We start from the raw sequence: 15,297 nt of genomic DNA on the forward strand, positions 1-15,297 counted from the left end.
AATTATATTCCATCCATTTGTCTATCAGATTGTAGATGCTTGTAATCTTTTCCTTATCTAGTTGATATTCTCCCTCTAGCTCAAACACCAGCTGTGCATCATTGGCGTATTTAGTAAAATGAACGCAGATGGATTCTAGAAGTAAGCATAGATATTTCATAAAAAGGTTGAAGAGCAGAGGGGAGATACTGGCACCCTGTGGTACACCTGCACTTATAGGGGTAGATGTTGAGAACTTCTCTTCCCAATGTATTCTGGCTACACAGTCTGTGAGCAAAGATGCTAACTGTGCCAAGGCTGCCTTGGAGCATCCCGCTGTTTTCTCCAGAACTTGTTGTAACAGAGTATGATCAATGAGGTCAAAGGCAGCACTTAAGTCCAAAAGCATTAGGATCCCTGTTTTGCCCTTATCTACTATGGAAAGCATGCGTGTTTGAAGATCCAACATTGCAGTTTCCAAGCTGTGGGCAATACGGAAGCCCGACTGCAGCTCATGCAGGATGTTGTTGGCTTCCACGTCTGTCGATATATGTAAATTAGATGATTAACGAACTAAGCTCATGAAAAAAAAATCCCAGAACTTAGTATCCCTTCCTACAGTTATCAAAAAGTTACAAGACTCCATAATTATCAAAGCAGCATATAAGGAAGGTAACATTGTGCTATTCAATAGACAGGATTATATACAAATGGGAATGAACCATTTACAGGATTTAGGTAAATATCAGATTTACACATCACAGCCATAGACGATGCTAACAAATCTGGTTCAGACCAAGTGTCAAGGGTGGCATAATGAAGACTTAATCAACAAAAGATTATCATTGTATGTCTAGGAAATGTCCCAGAAAACCATGCATTTACTTTTTACCAAAAATTCATAAAGCCTTCCACAAGATACCAACGGGAGGCCAATTGTAAACAGGATAGGGTCTTCTTTAGAACCTGTTTCTGAATTTTAATGATAGTTATATAAATCCCATTGTGACAACACTTCAATAATATACAAAAGATAGTATGCATATTCTCCAAAGACTATCTGAAATACAGTGGCAATCTACATTTTGGTTGTTAACTCTTGATATTGTAGCCCGGTACACATCTATTGAACATGATTTTGCACTAGAGGCTGTTGAATATTTCTGTAATCAAAAATTGGCAACCTTTTTTGGTGAAAAAAAGATGCAGTTAGATCTAATTAAATTGGTACTAAAAAATAACTTTTTCACATTTGATGGGACAATATATCCACAACTTTCTGGAGTGGCCATGAGCTCAAAATGCTCTCCATCAATAGCAAACTTATTTATGGGATTGTTGCAAGAAATGTATATCTATCCCAATCAGTCACAAGATGTAATAAGATGGTGGCGTTATGTAGACGGCATGCTGACAATTTGGGCATGCACAAAACAGAATCTTTTGTGATACATTGAGTTCTTGAATACTAATCAAAAAGGCATCAAATTTGCTGCCTTTTACAATCAGGTTTCAAGTCCCTTTCTTGACTTAGAAATCTCCATTAAAAATAATTGTATTGATACTCACTTACCTTAAACCTACTGAAGCTAACACAACTTTACCGGCAGATAGCTGCCATTTAAAAAGTATCACACGAAATCTCCCGTAGGGAGAATTTATAAGGGGAAAAAGAAACTGCGGCTCTCTGGATTCTTTTTCTAAACAGAGTGATGTCCTTGTGAATTTATTTAAAGAAGGAGATTGTTCTGATACCATTATCACACAAGCTCTCAATAAGGCAAAATGCAGACCAAGACCAGACTTACTGGTTCCAAAAGTAACATCTAATACTAATGAAAAAAGTACAGATTTATAACCACATATTAAACACAGTCGTCCAATATACAGGCTAGTGAAAAAGCATTGGAACATGCTAATGCAAGATCATGATCTGACAACATTTCTAGATCCAATTCCTAAAGTTATATTTAGAAAGGTTCCTACAAATGGCAATACAATTGCCCCAAATTTCCTAGATGCTTCCACAAACACAGCAACTGGGTCGCAACAGCTTACCACAAAACCACCAGGATCCTATAAACAAAAAATAAATAATTCATAAACTGCAAGAATACATTTCTGATTTGTGTGATCAAATGCATATGTTCCAAGATTTATATTGGCAGTAGAAAACAACAATTAAAATTTAAGAATATATGAACATTTCCAAGCTGTTAAAATACAGGATGACAGATATCCGGTAGCCACACATTGGAACTCTGAACATAAACAAATGGATCTGTACAAAAATCATTTTTTTTGGCCTAAAACGGCTTTCCGTGTGAGGGGTGGTAATCTAGTAAAACAGTTGAGGCAAGAAGAAGCTCGACTGATCATCCATTTCAGAGTGACTACGATCGGTCTAAACTCAGACCATGAAAAACTCATTTTTAGATTAAATAATACATGTAATGTGTTTGGAATAAGACACCAGTTAGTTACATAGGTTTCATGCAGTTTCAATTTGAATAAAGCAATCATTACAATTGGAACCACCGTAATATGGAATTGAAAATTGTTGATCTGTGACAAAGTCGTGTTTCTTGTGCTACAAAATTGGGTGTAAAAATACAATCAATGTAAATGTGCAATAAGTATCTTGAGCATACAGGCACCAGTCTTTATGATGAGAATATGAACGGCAATGGGTGGGTTAGCTTACACTCATTTCCCCAGTAAATACATTTGAATATTGGGAGATGTAACCTTAATATGTTCGTCAGCTCAAGTATCAACTAATGTGGTATGATACTCAAACAGGATAACAATGTTGGTGAGATCACACAATCCATTCCTAGCGATATGGATTGTGTCAATTGCGGTGTTCTTTGCTAAATACAGCGTGATTTGAACATACAATGTTGTCACATTAACTGCAATGATTATCAAATCTGATGTGATGTCATCAAATGGCTGCTTCCGCTGAGAGATGTTTTTGATTGGCTCAATTAATTAAGGAATGATTAGTATCGGGAACCGATTCCATTGGTCGCATATTCCCGTATGGTTAAAGGATACTTAAGACTAACTGTCACGTTCGAGTTAGTTGAGACATCATTTTGGTCTTTAGCTTATATATCAACTACTGCAGATTTATTGAAACTTGAAGATGAATCTCAATAGCAAAGGGACAATATGTCATTTAAGGGCCGGACAGTATGTTGTGGAATTAGACCTAACATGGGAAATGTGACACTCATCAAACTATTCATCATACAAGAGCCACACTAAGTAAAAAACTCAGACTTGGGGGAACGTATGTTATATGACATGATAATTAGAATGTTTCCAAATGGCTGTCTCTGTGGCTGAATGATAATAGCAATAGATGATTGTCTAAATTCGGTTAATGGGCAAATGTAATGTAATAGAGTTAGTTGTACTCTCCTAGATACTTGTAACATGAAGGTTCAGACATGGAGTACAAATAAGGTTGGATTACAATAAAATGAGTTCACTTACAAGGTCATATGCGTAATTACTATCGAATAATTGGACGCCAGTATAATGAATGTGTGGAGAGGCTTTCTCTTCCAAGATGGCGGACCTTAAGCATGCATATAAAGTGATGCTCTAAATGTCGGCTGTGTAACAAACGAAAACAATGTTTAACGCCAAAAGGCTGTTCCTATGAAGTTGGGTCACACATCTTGTGACGTTAAGAGTTATGTGGATAAATACCCAATTAATTTAAAGGACCAATTGTAATATACAGTAAAATAGCGGGTAACAAGAAATGGCTTGCATTTACAGGTTTGCTAGTGCACTTAACCAGGAGGCATTTGTCACAACATTTCAATGAATAACTCTGTCCATGTATCTGCACTACCTACCTGTAAACAGGTAAGACATGGAACCAGACTTATACTACTTGTTTCTAAGAATCATACACGAGATTACTTACCAGAATCACATTTGAATTAACAGATAAATTGCCAGGAATCAGAACTTGTCAAAAACACAGTGAGAGAGAATTAACAGTCTAAGGATAAACTATATGGATGAGTGAGCAATACAAACATATGTAATGTTGATTGCCACCACTAAAGAAGAGTAAACCGTATCTGCCTATGGTATGCTCGGGGGATTACCCACATATCCCATCACTATGTAATAGGTATCGGGGGAAGTCATAATACTATAGAATATGCTATACCAAAGATAGCTTGTTACAACAGCAACAGTATGCTAGTGCGTACAAGGAATCTTAATCAAATATTATATGAAGATACTACCAAATATTGTGACATAATTGAGCAAATTTGTTATAGACGTTTTTGTGTGATTTTGTTTCAGCCACAGTAAATTCATTTTGTTTTACTGCATTTTGACTAGATATAATAGAATTGACTTTGCCATGAAGAAGCTCTCTAGTCTTCACTGAAGTAAAGGTGTGGACAATGCGAAACATGTGGTGTTGTGAAAATTAGAGAACCCAGTTGAGAAATTGAGGAAAATAAATCCTACTCAAGAACTACATGATTTTTGATAATGTGTGTGCTCTGACTCTTTGATAATTGGTACACTGGTATATGGTGATGACTGTTACCAAAGTCGCTTATTGACAAAGTATGTTCTGTTTGTGTTATTGATAACAGTAGCACAATAGGGATGAAAGTGATATATATATATTTGTCATTGTGTTGTGTAGGTGATGTGTGGTTTGGCTGTTGGGGAAGGGAGGCGTGTAGTATGCTTGGGGGTATGTCAGTTAGAATGGATGCATAGATTTAGATCCTGGAAAGGAGAGGGCAGAGTGACTGTTGAAGGATCATCCGTGAGGGGAGGACTCTCTGCTGGTGGGTTGTACGAAACACCAATAAAAGACTCACTAACGTAGCTGCATCCGTATACTTCACAAACTCACTACAGAATGAGGAGTTCAGCTGGTATCCAAGCAGTTGGATGGATAGACAGCAAGATGCTAGGGGTCGTGTTCCTGCAGCAATCAAAAACTACATTCTGGCAGAAAGTATTTCCAGATGGCAGCAATGCTACAAGCTACACATAAAGATGCTGAAGGAACCGGTTAGAGGCATTTTCCGATGATCAAAAGCGGAGCGACTCATTCAAGTGGACTAGAAAATCCAATATGGAAGTGTAAAACAGGAGTGATTAAAAAAAAAAAAAGATTTTTTTTAAAGCACCAAAACGAATCCACCGCAGCCCCAATCATTCTGAAGGACGTAGACAGTTACTAAGCCTTTAGAGAGACTATCAAAGAGAAGGTTAACCCAGAAAAGGGGGAAGAAAGAGAAGATTTGAAGGAAGCCAACACATTTCCTCCCTGGGTCAAGAGATGGTACATGTTTTACCGATTGAGCATCAGTTACTAGAGAAAAGTATAGCAAAGATTTGACCCACAAGGGTATGCTGAATGAAGGAGGCAACCTGTGAAGGGTTCTTGAGACCAGCAGTGAACCTAACAGGAAGTCTGAAGATGAACGATTTCTTGAAGAATGAGGCCCCTTGAGAGTAACGTATCATCTTCCTGAAAATGACCAAGAATGAAGGGAGACCCCTGGATCAAGCCCTATTTTGTTCTGTACCTTCCCTGGAACTAAGGGATGTCCTTATTTTTAGCTATTTCCCTTCTCTGACAGAATTGCTAAATAAAGCCATCTCTTTTAACCACATTTATGTGGCGTTATGTGACTCATTGCGCAGCCTTACCACAAGTGCAATTAAACAAATTCTTTCTACTTTATCATAGGGCGATTTTTAGTAAGAATGGTGATTTCAAATAGAACCTCTTTCTCTTTAACTTCTTCATAAACTCCCTCCTTGTCTCTTTTATCCACTGTCTTCTCTTTTATTGCCACCCTTTATAAAATTATGTCTCATTCCTTTCCTGTCTTTTCTTCTTCAGCCCTTTTGGTAATTTCTCCTCTCCTTACTACTGGGGTTTCTTCTCGACGACTTCAACTGATCTTCGTCGTCTTATCTGCTGAATTTCTTCTTTCTGTTGCCCTTCTTCGGATAACCTCATAGTCCTTCACCACATACAGTTTCATCTCCAATCCGTTGTCTCCTACTTCCCTCCTATCTACCTTCACATTCTTTGGCTACCACTCTCCAACCCCGAGCTCTACTTGATTTGTTTTCCAGTCTCCTTGGTCTCTGTCTACTGGTTCAGGCTTGGCTCCAGCTCCTGCTCCTTCCACGATCAGTCCCCGAATTAATTCCTGGCTCCTATACTCACCTGTTTTCCCAGATTCCCTTTATACAGCTCTTACTCTGCCTTCTGAGAGGGTTCCTTCGTCTTGAGTTCGTGTGTGTCGGCTTGGTATGGGGAACTTGGGATTGGAAGTTCTGTATGTCTCGGCTGGATTCTTCTACCAGCTTATACTGCCTTAGCCTCTCCCTGTTGTACGAGTATTGACTGCTCAGATTGGGCCCCCTATGCCATATGTATTTGCCAAAAGCAGATTAATGTTTTGTAGGCACAGACTGAGGCTCTAAAAACCTGGTCTGACATCTTGGAAGGGTCCCAACTCTCTCAGCCCCACATGGGCACGAGTGTAGGCTCTTACGGCGAAGCCATGTCTTCTCTAGCAGGTGCATCGACCAAGGCACGTTTCCAACCTGCTCTACCTTCTATTCTGCCTGTGTAATTGTTTGTAAAACATTCCTTTATGCCAGTGACCACATCCACAGCGTCATTACTATTTAGGCCATGGTCTCGCATGGAACCGGGCACATGTGGCTGGGACAATGTGGCAGTGTCTAGGAAATACTCCCCACCCCCCCCCCCGTTCCATCCTGATCTAGATTGCAGAGCCCCCAGCGCACTTGTTCACTCCATTAACTATCCCCACAGTTAGACAAACAACTTTGTCAAAGTCCATATGCAAGAATGCGTAACCTCTCAGCATCAGATTATACTGTGAGGCCCATCCACCAGGAGGACCAAAAGTTGCGCTTGATTGATCTGTCGCTCCATGCAAGATTGCAGATAAAGCATTCTTTGTATCTGAAAAGTGCTCGAGACCATAACAAGCATGCTCTACTTTATATAGACAACAGGTAGCCAGTTCAAGTGGCAGTGAGTGAGCCGACAAGTTAAAAACATGGTTGGCTTTAGAAAAAGGGCATTTGTGGGGTCGAAACACTTCGAAACAAAAATCAATCATTTTATGTCATACAATTTACATGAGTGTACGCAGTACTCCCACTGTCCTGACATAGAAGTACCCAGTCTTAATTACTACAGCATTGTGTACATTTGGTTTCTAGTGATTGCATCGAATGCAAAAGCATCGAATGCAAAACCATTGAAAAAATGCATCGAAAAAATGCAGTTTGTGAAAAAAGTTTTTAATGGGGGTCCCCCCAACTCTTTTTGCCCCTTAAAAACCATTATAGTAAAAAAAAACTTTACCGACAAAAACAATGCATTTTTCGATGCTTTTGCATTCGATACTATGTATCCCGTATGCTTTTGCATTCGATACTATGTATCCCGTACATTTACAACACCTCGCTTGCATATTTGGGGGGTTGTAGCAAAACTTTAATCAATGGAAGAAACAAGGTGATCTCTATCATTCATTTCTTTAAAAATAACCTGGTTCTTTCTACTCACTACAGGTCGGAGATAAACCAATGCTGCAAGACTTCTCATGAGTTAATCTTGACCCAAGAGAACACCCAGGTTGGCGAGGACATTGTCTATGAAACACAGAAGTCGAAAAAAATCAACGTGACAACTAAGATATTCAACATGTTTCCAAAGGTAGAATCAGTGCACACGTGCTCAAAAGCACCCCTCTGAACACTACAGAGAGGAAGGTGACATAGATTAATTCATGTTTGATGGGTGAATGGGTATTAATAAACCACCAAAGCAATACACAAAGCAACTTTAGTGTCTTTTTTAAACTTCTTTTTATTGAAGTTTAGATGCAGAAAGAACATACACAAGAAAGTATACATTACATTAACATGTGAGAGGGTATGAGTGACAGACCATATTGTATTTAAAAGGTGAGCAAATGTGAAGGGAATGGAGCCCAAAAAATGAGTATGTAATCAGCGTTCACAAAATCTACTAGCCCACTGGCACTGGTGAAAAGATTTTATGAAGGGTGAGTACCATTTGACTGTTACTCAACCTTGCTTGCGAGTATGGTGGTGTTTGAAACTTTTATTTGACATTTACTTCAAATAAACTGTGTTTCACTGTTCATGGTGGGTCTTTGGGTGGCAGCATTGCACCAAATATGAAGTGTGGCTATGGTGGAATGCACAATTTTACAGAATGCACTGGAAGTATTTTGTCACCTGACACGATGGGAAATGGGAGTTGATTGGGGGTGACGGCACATTTCTCTTCGGTTGAGCACTTAAACTAAACTCTCCCGCAGGTCTAGTGAGATTCTTCAGAATTTGCAAGGCCTGGTAATATCAGTGCATCCGTACAGCTGGAAGGATATGACATGATGAGATAGGTTCTTTATAATGCACTTAATACCCAGAGGTTTCTAAGCGCAGGCCCGGGAATCGAACCTGTGGTGCTCCATGTCGACTTGCTTCCAAGGCGAGCACATTGTCCCTGAGCTAGAAGGATGGTAGACAAGGTCATACCTTGTCAATCGGATCGTGCAATTGCAGTAACAAGGAGTGTGGGGGAGACTGGAGGGGGGGAGCGCCAGTCAGGGCGTAACGGCCCATGGGTTTTGTGAGAGCCCGGGGGAGGCCAGATGGACACGTGCCATGCGAGTGAAGGGGAAGGGAGCCCGCAAGGGCAAGTGCAGGTTAGGGGGGTGGTCGGGGAGACCAAGTTAAGGGGAAGACTGGTCGAGGAGGGCCTGGTGCCTTGTAAGAATCTGAAGGAACCAGGCAGCCAGTCAAAAAGAGGCAGAAGGGGACATTAGCGGGGGGGAGGCGAGAAGGAATGAGGAAAAGAAAAGGAGGGTCTTGAGAAGCTTTTAGAACTTAAGGAGATCCGACTGGAGGCTGAGAGGGGCAGGGAGGCCATTCCAGAGGGAGGCACCTATGGAGTAGAGGGATCTACCCCCACTCCCTACTTGGAAAAGCCTCTGATCTGCAGAGTTGGAGCTAGAAGACTGAAGGGCTCTAGCAGGGATGTATTTAGGGAGAGCAAGCTGGATGTAGATCTCGAACATGATCCTCACAGCAACCAGGAGCCAGTGGAGAGATTTTATGGCTGGAGAGGTGTGGTCCCTGGGCCGGAGATCAAGGATACGTCCTGGATTAGTTGAAGGGGAAGTGTTAGGCCAATTAAAGAAGAGGCTGTTGCAGTAATCCAGCCTGGGGAGGACCAGAGCTCTGGAGACATTGAGTTTCTGGGAGAAGGTGGGGAAAGGGAGAATGCCTCTGAGGTGGTGCTGCTGAAAGTGGGCCTACTTGGCAAGTTCTTTGATGTGAGGAGAGAGAGGAGTCGAAGATGACACCAAGGTCTTTTGCCTCACAGGAAGGTGAGGAGACTGGGCCCATGGAGGGCGGCAAGCGGGAAGGAGGGAGCTGGGGTTCCAATGAGAAGGTTCCCCTTCTTACTGGCATTAAGGCAGAGCTTGTTAACAGTGCACCATGCCTGAATAGCAGACAGACAGGAATGAGAGAGGATGAAGAGGAGACAGTGGGGGAAACTTGAAGGAGAGCTGTGTGTCATCCGCATAACACTGTAGGTTAGGAGAGAAGGCGGAGATCAAATGGGCTAGGTAGATGTTGAAACTCCATGGTGAGAGGATAGAGCACTGGGGGACACCACAGGTTTAGAGTGAGATGGAGGAGAGGAAGGGGCCCAGTTGAACCTGGGAAGGTCGGTCGGAGCGGAAGGAGGTCAACCAGTCCAGAGCCAGGTCTGTGATGCCATGGGTATCACAGAGCCTATTTATAAGGGTGGCATGATTGACCATATCAAAGGCAGAGGAAAGGTCAAGAAGGATGAGAAAGGAAGGAGAATTTGAATCGAGATTAGAGAGCAAGTCTTCCGGGTGTTCAGGAGTGCAGTTTCCTTGCCTCTGGCTGCTCTGAAGTCTAAGCCAGACTGGTGGTCGTGGAGACAACCAACAGATTCAGTTTGGTGGATAAGCTGGGAGATGGCCAGCTTCTCCAAGAGTTTGCCCAGGAAGGGGGTAATGGAGATAGGGCGCTAGTTAGCCAGACAGGGGGGGTCGGTAGATGGCTTTTTGTGTAGAGGGTGCACAATTGAGTGCTTAAGGAGAAACGGGAAGGATTGTGTGACAAAGGATTGATTGCAGAAGTCAACCAAGGCTGGAGCGAGGGAGGCAATTTTGTTGGCCTCCCTTGCTCCCTTTGTCCTTGATAGTTCTGGAGGAGCAGGGGAGCACCTATTTGGATGAGACTTTCAGAGAGCGGACTTGTGTAGAGACCTTATCGGTTGATATAGGAGACAGAGGAGAGAAGGAAGGTATAGGAGGGGGCGGGCAAAGTAGGCCAGACAGCGGGAGACATGATATGACTTTTGTACCCCAAGTATGGACCCAGTAAACATACAACCTGGGAATACATCCTCTAACTTAACCAGACCCAGTGCTGCGAAGACTCTATTGAACCTAATATCCCAGGTTATAGGATGCCATCTATCTTCTTAAGGAAGCACTGAGATGAAAAACATCTGCCCATTACCATTTACTTATGAAGTCTCCAGAAGCCCACACTGTCATCTCTGCTGTGTCAATACCTTAAGTGCAACCTCTCAGCTTTTCAGTGAATGCACTAGCTAATGAGTGTGAAATCCTTTTCTATGCATACATGTATTAGCATTTTAGAGCCTGCATACCGACATCATGTGAAGAATATTTGAGTCCACAAATAATACAATACTAAATTGGGCATACCCATACCTCTGGCATTAAAGGGGTCAAGTAAAACCTCCCATTTACCCTGAGTTTGTATATTGCTTGAAACCAAACTTAAGATAGTTTTCTTCTTCTAATCTGGGAAAATAACATTTTTGGCAGTTTACTCAATGTTCAAGAAGAGGTGTAAATGTTTAGGGAGCACACTTATGTGCAATAAATAGACTCTATCCAATATATCAATAGGCAGCCTTGCCCATTGTTTGCCTTTTTCTCATATTCTTCAAGAACTCTAAAATAACTTGATGTATAAATCTGTTCCAAAGTGTGTACCAGATGGATGCCCAGGTATCTAGCAGTCCTCTTGGACCACTGCGGTTTGTAGTAACTATAGTATTAGAGTAATCGGGAAGAGTTCAAATTTACTTATGGTGAGGTTTCAGGACTGAATATAAATATCTAACAACCTCTAGAATGGGGTTAATATTGATATCTTTAATGTATAAGAGGAAGCTGTCTGCATGTAGGGACACTAAATATATATATATGTAATATAAATATTTTAGCCTTCCATTAACGCAGACAACCTTCTCTTATACATTAAAGCCATCAACATTAACTCCCACTGGTAAGCCTCAATTTACATGGCTATCTCTGAGATGGCATGCCAGTGGTCCAATTGTTATTGCAAATAAGTGGTGATTATGCCTGCGACAGATGGCAAGGACCACACAAGAAGTCATATTTCAATACAATAATTGTGTTGCGCTAAGATCCCTTTAAACCATCCCACAACCGCTTCTTCCAAGTGGTGATTGTGGACAACTCTGGCGTATGCCCATAGATAATATAAATTTAGTTGAGAGAGTTCAGTTTGTGATGATACTAACTGAAGGGTATTGTGTAAAGCAACTGCGCAATTTCTATGACGTTATCTGTCCCTTATGTGCACAGGATTTCAGTTATAAATGACCACTCGATCGAGTCAAATGCCTTTTGCATGTCCAGAAGCAGTGCTGATTCTGGTATTTCAGGTGTTACAAAATCTCAACCAATCTGCACAAGTTGTGGCTAGACGAGCTCCCTGCAGTACACCCTGCTTGGTCAGGCAGCACACCATCTGCCATTAGAGGTTGTAGCCAGTGAGCTAAAATGTCTGCTAAGTTATTATCAGTATTTATTATAGAGAGGGGTCTGTATGAGAATGCAAACTCTTATCCTTATGAGGGTTAAATAACAATTGTATGTTAGCCTCCTTAGTCGCAACAGGTAGGCCACCCTTATCAAATGAACCTTGATATAACTTCAATAGTTTAGGGACAGGCATGTCTTAATATTTTGTAGAAAATGTGCCTGATGGCCCCTCAGGACGTGAAGGGTGGCCCAATGCTAGTTCCAGTATTACTCTTGCTATTTCCTCTTGTGTGTGATGGATCTGTCAGGCCACATCCTATGTTCCTATACCACCCAAACCATCTTGATGTCTTCTATATGATATCTTGTAGGTGTGATCAGATCTGTGTCCAGAGAGAGTGAAGAAATGTATGCTCATAATATATCTTAAAGCAGGGGTACACATTTCAAGTTGCAAGCTACGAGCCAGGCATAAAAAGGATCTTGCCCCTCAATTCTCCGCATACCCACAGAATCCCAGACATAATACCATTTCTTACTCTCCATAAAGCAATTATCACTAACCAATGACTAGTGATGAGCGAGAATTGCGAATCCTGTCTTAAATAACTCATCAATGGAGGACATGTCTTGCAGCAGCACCCCATCTTCATCCCTAACCTCAGAAATTAGTGTTTTGTCCCTTTCATGTTTTAATAAGTAACAAAGGTGCTTCTCCTGGCTGCATATGTTTTATAGAGGAACTTAACTTCTCTCAGCAAGTACATTTAATTTGTTACCTTTACTCTTAATATCTACTAATAATGAGTCCTCCTTGCTCACAGTATGCAGATGCCCGAGAGCCCTAAACTGACCCTTTATCTTAGAGAGATGTTTCCAATATACCCGAGGATCCCAGCTTCCATGGCTATTCAGGCACCATGCAGGCAAACCTGAAAGGATTCCCACACTGTGTCGTAATCTTAAACTACGTCTACCTCCAAGCATCCATCAAAGAATAAAAAGCCATAGCGTCATATACCACAATAGCTAATTTCGATGGTCACCGACTATTAGTTTTGAAATATGTTGTGCATTTCCCAAGAATAGCTTGAAAGAAGTTAGGTGAAAACATTTTCACTAAAGTACATGGAGTATTCCTGACAAGTCTGTGTATAAGCACAAATCTACTCTTGTGGTCTGACTAAAAATATTCAACAAATGGAATGCTTTTTAAATCCTCTGGAGTCATTTTTTTTAATGGAGGAGTACCAAGAAAGCAGATCAGTCTCTTGCTATTATGCCATGTATTGTGTCAGTCAGGTGAGTTTCTTGTAGGAATATGACATTAATGGAGTGCCTACGTGTGTAAGCCAAAATCTTCCTTCTCTTGATCCCCTTGTTCCAGCAACAGATATTCCACGTGGCACATTTAAGTTGCAGCATGGGCTAGGCTACATCATAGATTCTCAAGTTAAAATAAGCAAGCCCATCTGTCTCGTGACAAGGAGTTGAACACAAAAACACCTTCAAACTCTCTGAGAAGCACCCACACTCACTTTCTAATGCCCCAAACAGTGTAAGAATTTCCACCCCAAAAAAAAAAAAATAATAAGTGATGTAAGGAAGGCATGGTATCAAAGCAAGAGGGACACTGGTGATCATAGTTCAAGGGTGTTTATTAAACTGTATAAACAGCTGAAATAAACGCCTTATCTAAACCTGAATCTAAAATGGGAGCAAGCTACGACCGTCAAATATTTAATACAGTCCTAGTGGATTCTAGTGAAACAAAAAGGGCCTATACTAAAAAAAAAACTATTGCCAGTCCTTACCTCCAAATACAAAATAGTGTGGGATAATGTTCACAAAGAAAGAAAGAAGTGTTCTAAGGTTAAATCAGGATGTTGTAGCCAGAGTCTCCCTTCCCCACGTTTGAAGCACTGGACAAGGCGGGACTCTTGAGCACAGCACACTTCTGGGCTTCTCCGGCCCGAGTTTACAGTTCCTTTTCCAATATCAGAGCCTTCTGTGCCCAAGTCTCTTCTTGCAAAGTCTCTTGCTTCAGAGGACCTGATGCCTCACAAACAACAAACAAAGGTTCCTTCTGTTTCTTCATGTCTGGCGATTACTCTTCACCCGAGGATCCCCCTTGGTCTGGCCCTGATCTGATCCCTTTCCCTCAATAGAGCTCAGACTAACAACCCACTGTACACATACCTCAGTCGGGTTCACGTTTATCACCACAATGCAGTTCACTTTGTTTTTTTCAATTCATCATCATCTTGCATTATTCATGAATCTCAAGAGCCTCATTACGACCATGGCGGTAGGGGGTTAACAGGGCCGGTAGAGATGCTGGCCCGTTAACCCCTACTGCCTCATTACGAGGTCTCCTCGCGGGACCCGCTAAGGACGCCTGGTAAAACCAGGCATCATTAGCGGGTCCCGCAAGCAGACCAGGATGCAAACATCATTATGCAAACGTCATTATCGGGCCTGTTGTTTGCATCCTCCCCATTCCCATTGAGCCCTATGGGGCCTCAATGGAATTGGGGATGTACTGGGTCCGGGTTCCCTGAATGGGGAAATGCTGTGCCCTCCAAGGTTGGAATGGCCCGGTATTTCCCCATTCAGGGAACCCGGACCCGGGGGGGGGGGTAGCCATGCTGCAAACAGCAGCATGGCTACCTCCATGGTCGTAATGAGGCCCAATCTCTTTTTAAACCATTTACTAGGTTACTGGTGTCCCCTTTACTTAGGTCCCCCTCGTCCGGGCTCAGACCTCTATCATCTGCTTTCCAAAACACTTGTCACTTTACACAGACATCCGAAAGGTGAGCACGTCTTGCTGGGTCACTCCGTGTTTCTATGGCAGGTGTAGGTTTCACTTCATCATAATCTATACGGTGTTCCCCTCAGTAATGCAGTTCACTTCAAAATGTCTCAAAGACTTTTGATTGTAATAGGGGTTTTGGCTTGACCCTTGTATTTCCACTTTGACATTTCACACCAGCCTCCCCTAGGAATTATTGGTTCTTACATTTCTCTCAATTCACCATATTCTCATTGTTCATGGGGCGGGTTCTTTTGTCAGAGTCTTTCGAATGAGCGCACACGTGACACCGGACCACTCTAATGCCCCAATCATCGATAACCAACCCTCCATTCCTTCCTGCGAATCACTCCTCGTTAAACTATCCCTCTCCCCATCGTCCTCACACAGCTTCCTAATAATCTACAGATCCCCTGGCTACGATAGACAATTCTCAAACAACCTCTGCGACTATTGCCACCCTTCAACTAAACCATCCCAACCTCACCCTTCTTGGAGACTTATATGGCTCGACATCCCCACCAACCCTATGACACACTC

The 15,297-nt window shown here is 41.9% G+C and overlaps 1 protein-coding gene across 3 annotated transcripts in view; it reads left to right on the top strand.

Annotated features, from left to right (window-relative positions):
- The window catches only part of LOC138567222 (alpha-2,8-sialyltransferase 8E-like), a 240,291-nt gene that overhangs the window by 131,111 nt on the left and 93,883 nt on the right, over positions 1 to 15,297 (top strand). For all 3 annotated transcript variants that reach the window (XM_069645211.1, XM_069645219.1, XM_069645227.1), the window contains exon 4: positions 7,612 to 7,756. In XM_069645211.1, coding sequence (XP_069501312.1) covers positions 7,612 to 7,756 — 145 coding nt within the window. The remainder of the gene's footprint in view (positions 1 to 7,611; positions 7,757 to 15,297) is intronic.

This window comes from Ambystoma mexicanum, chromosome 1p (assembly GCF_040938575.1).
Source record: "Ambystoma mexicanum isolate Mex_15411 chromosome 1p, UKY_AmexF1_1, whole genome shotgun sequence".
Taxonomy (NCBI): domain Eukaryota; kingdom Metazoa; phylum Chordata; class Amphibia; order Caudata; family Ambystomatidae; genus Ambystoma; species Ambystoma mexicanum.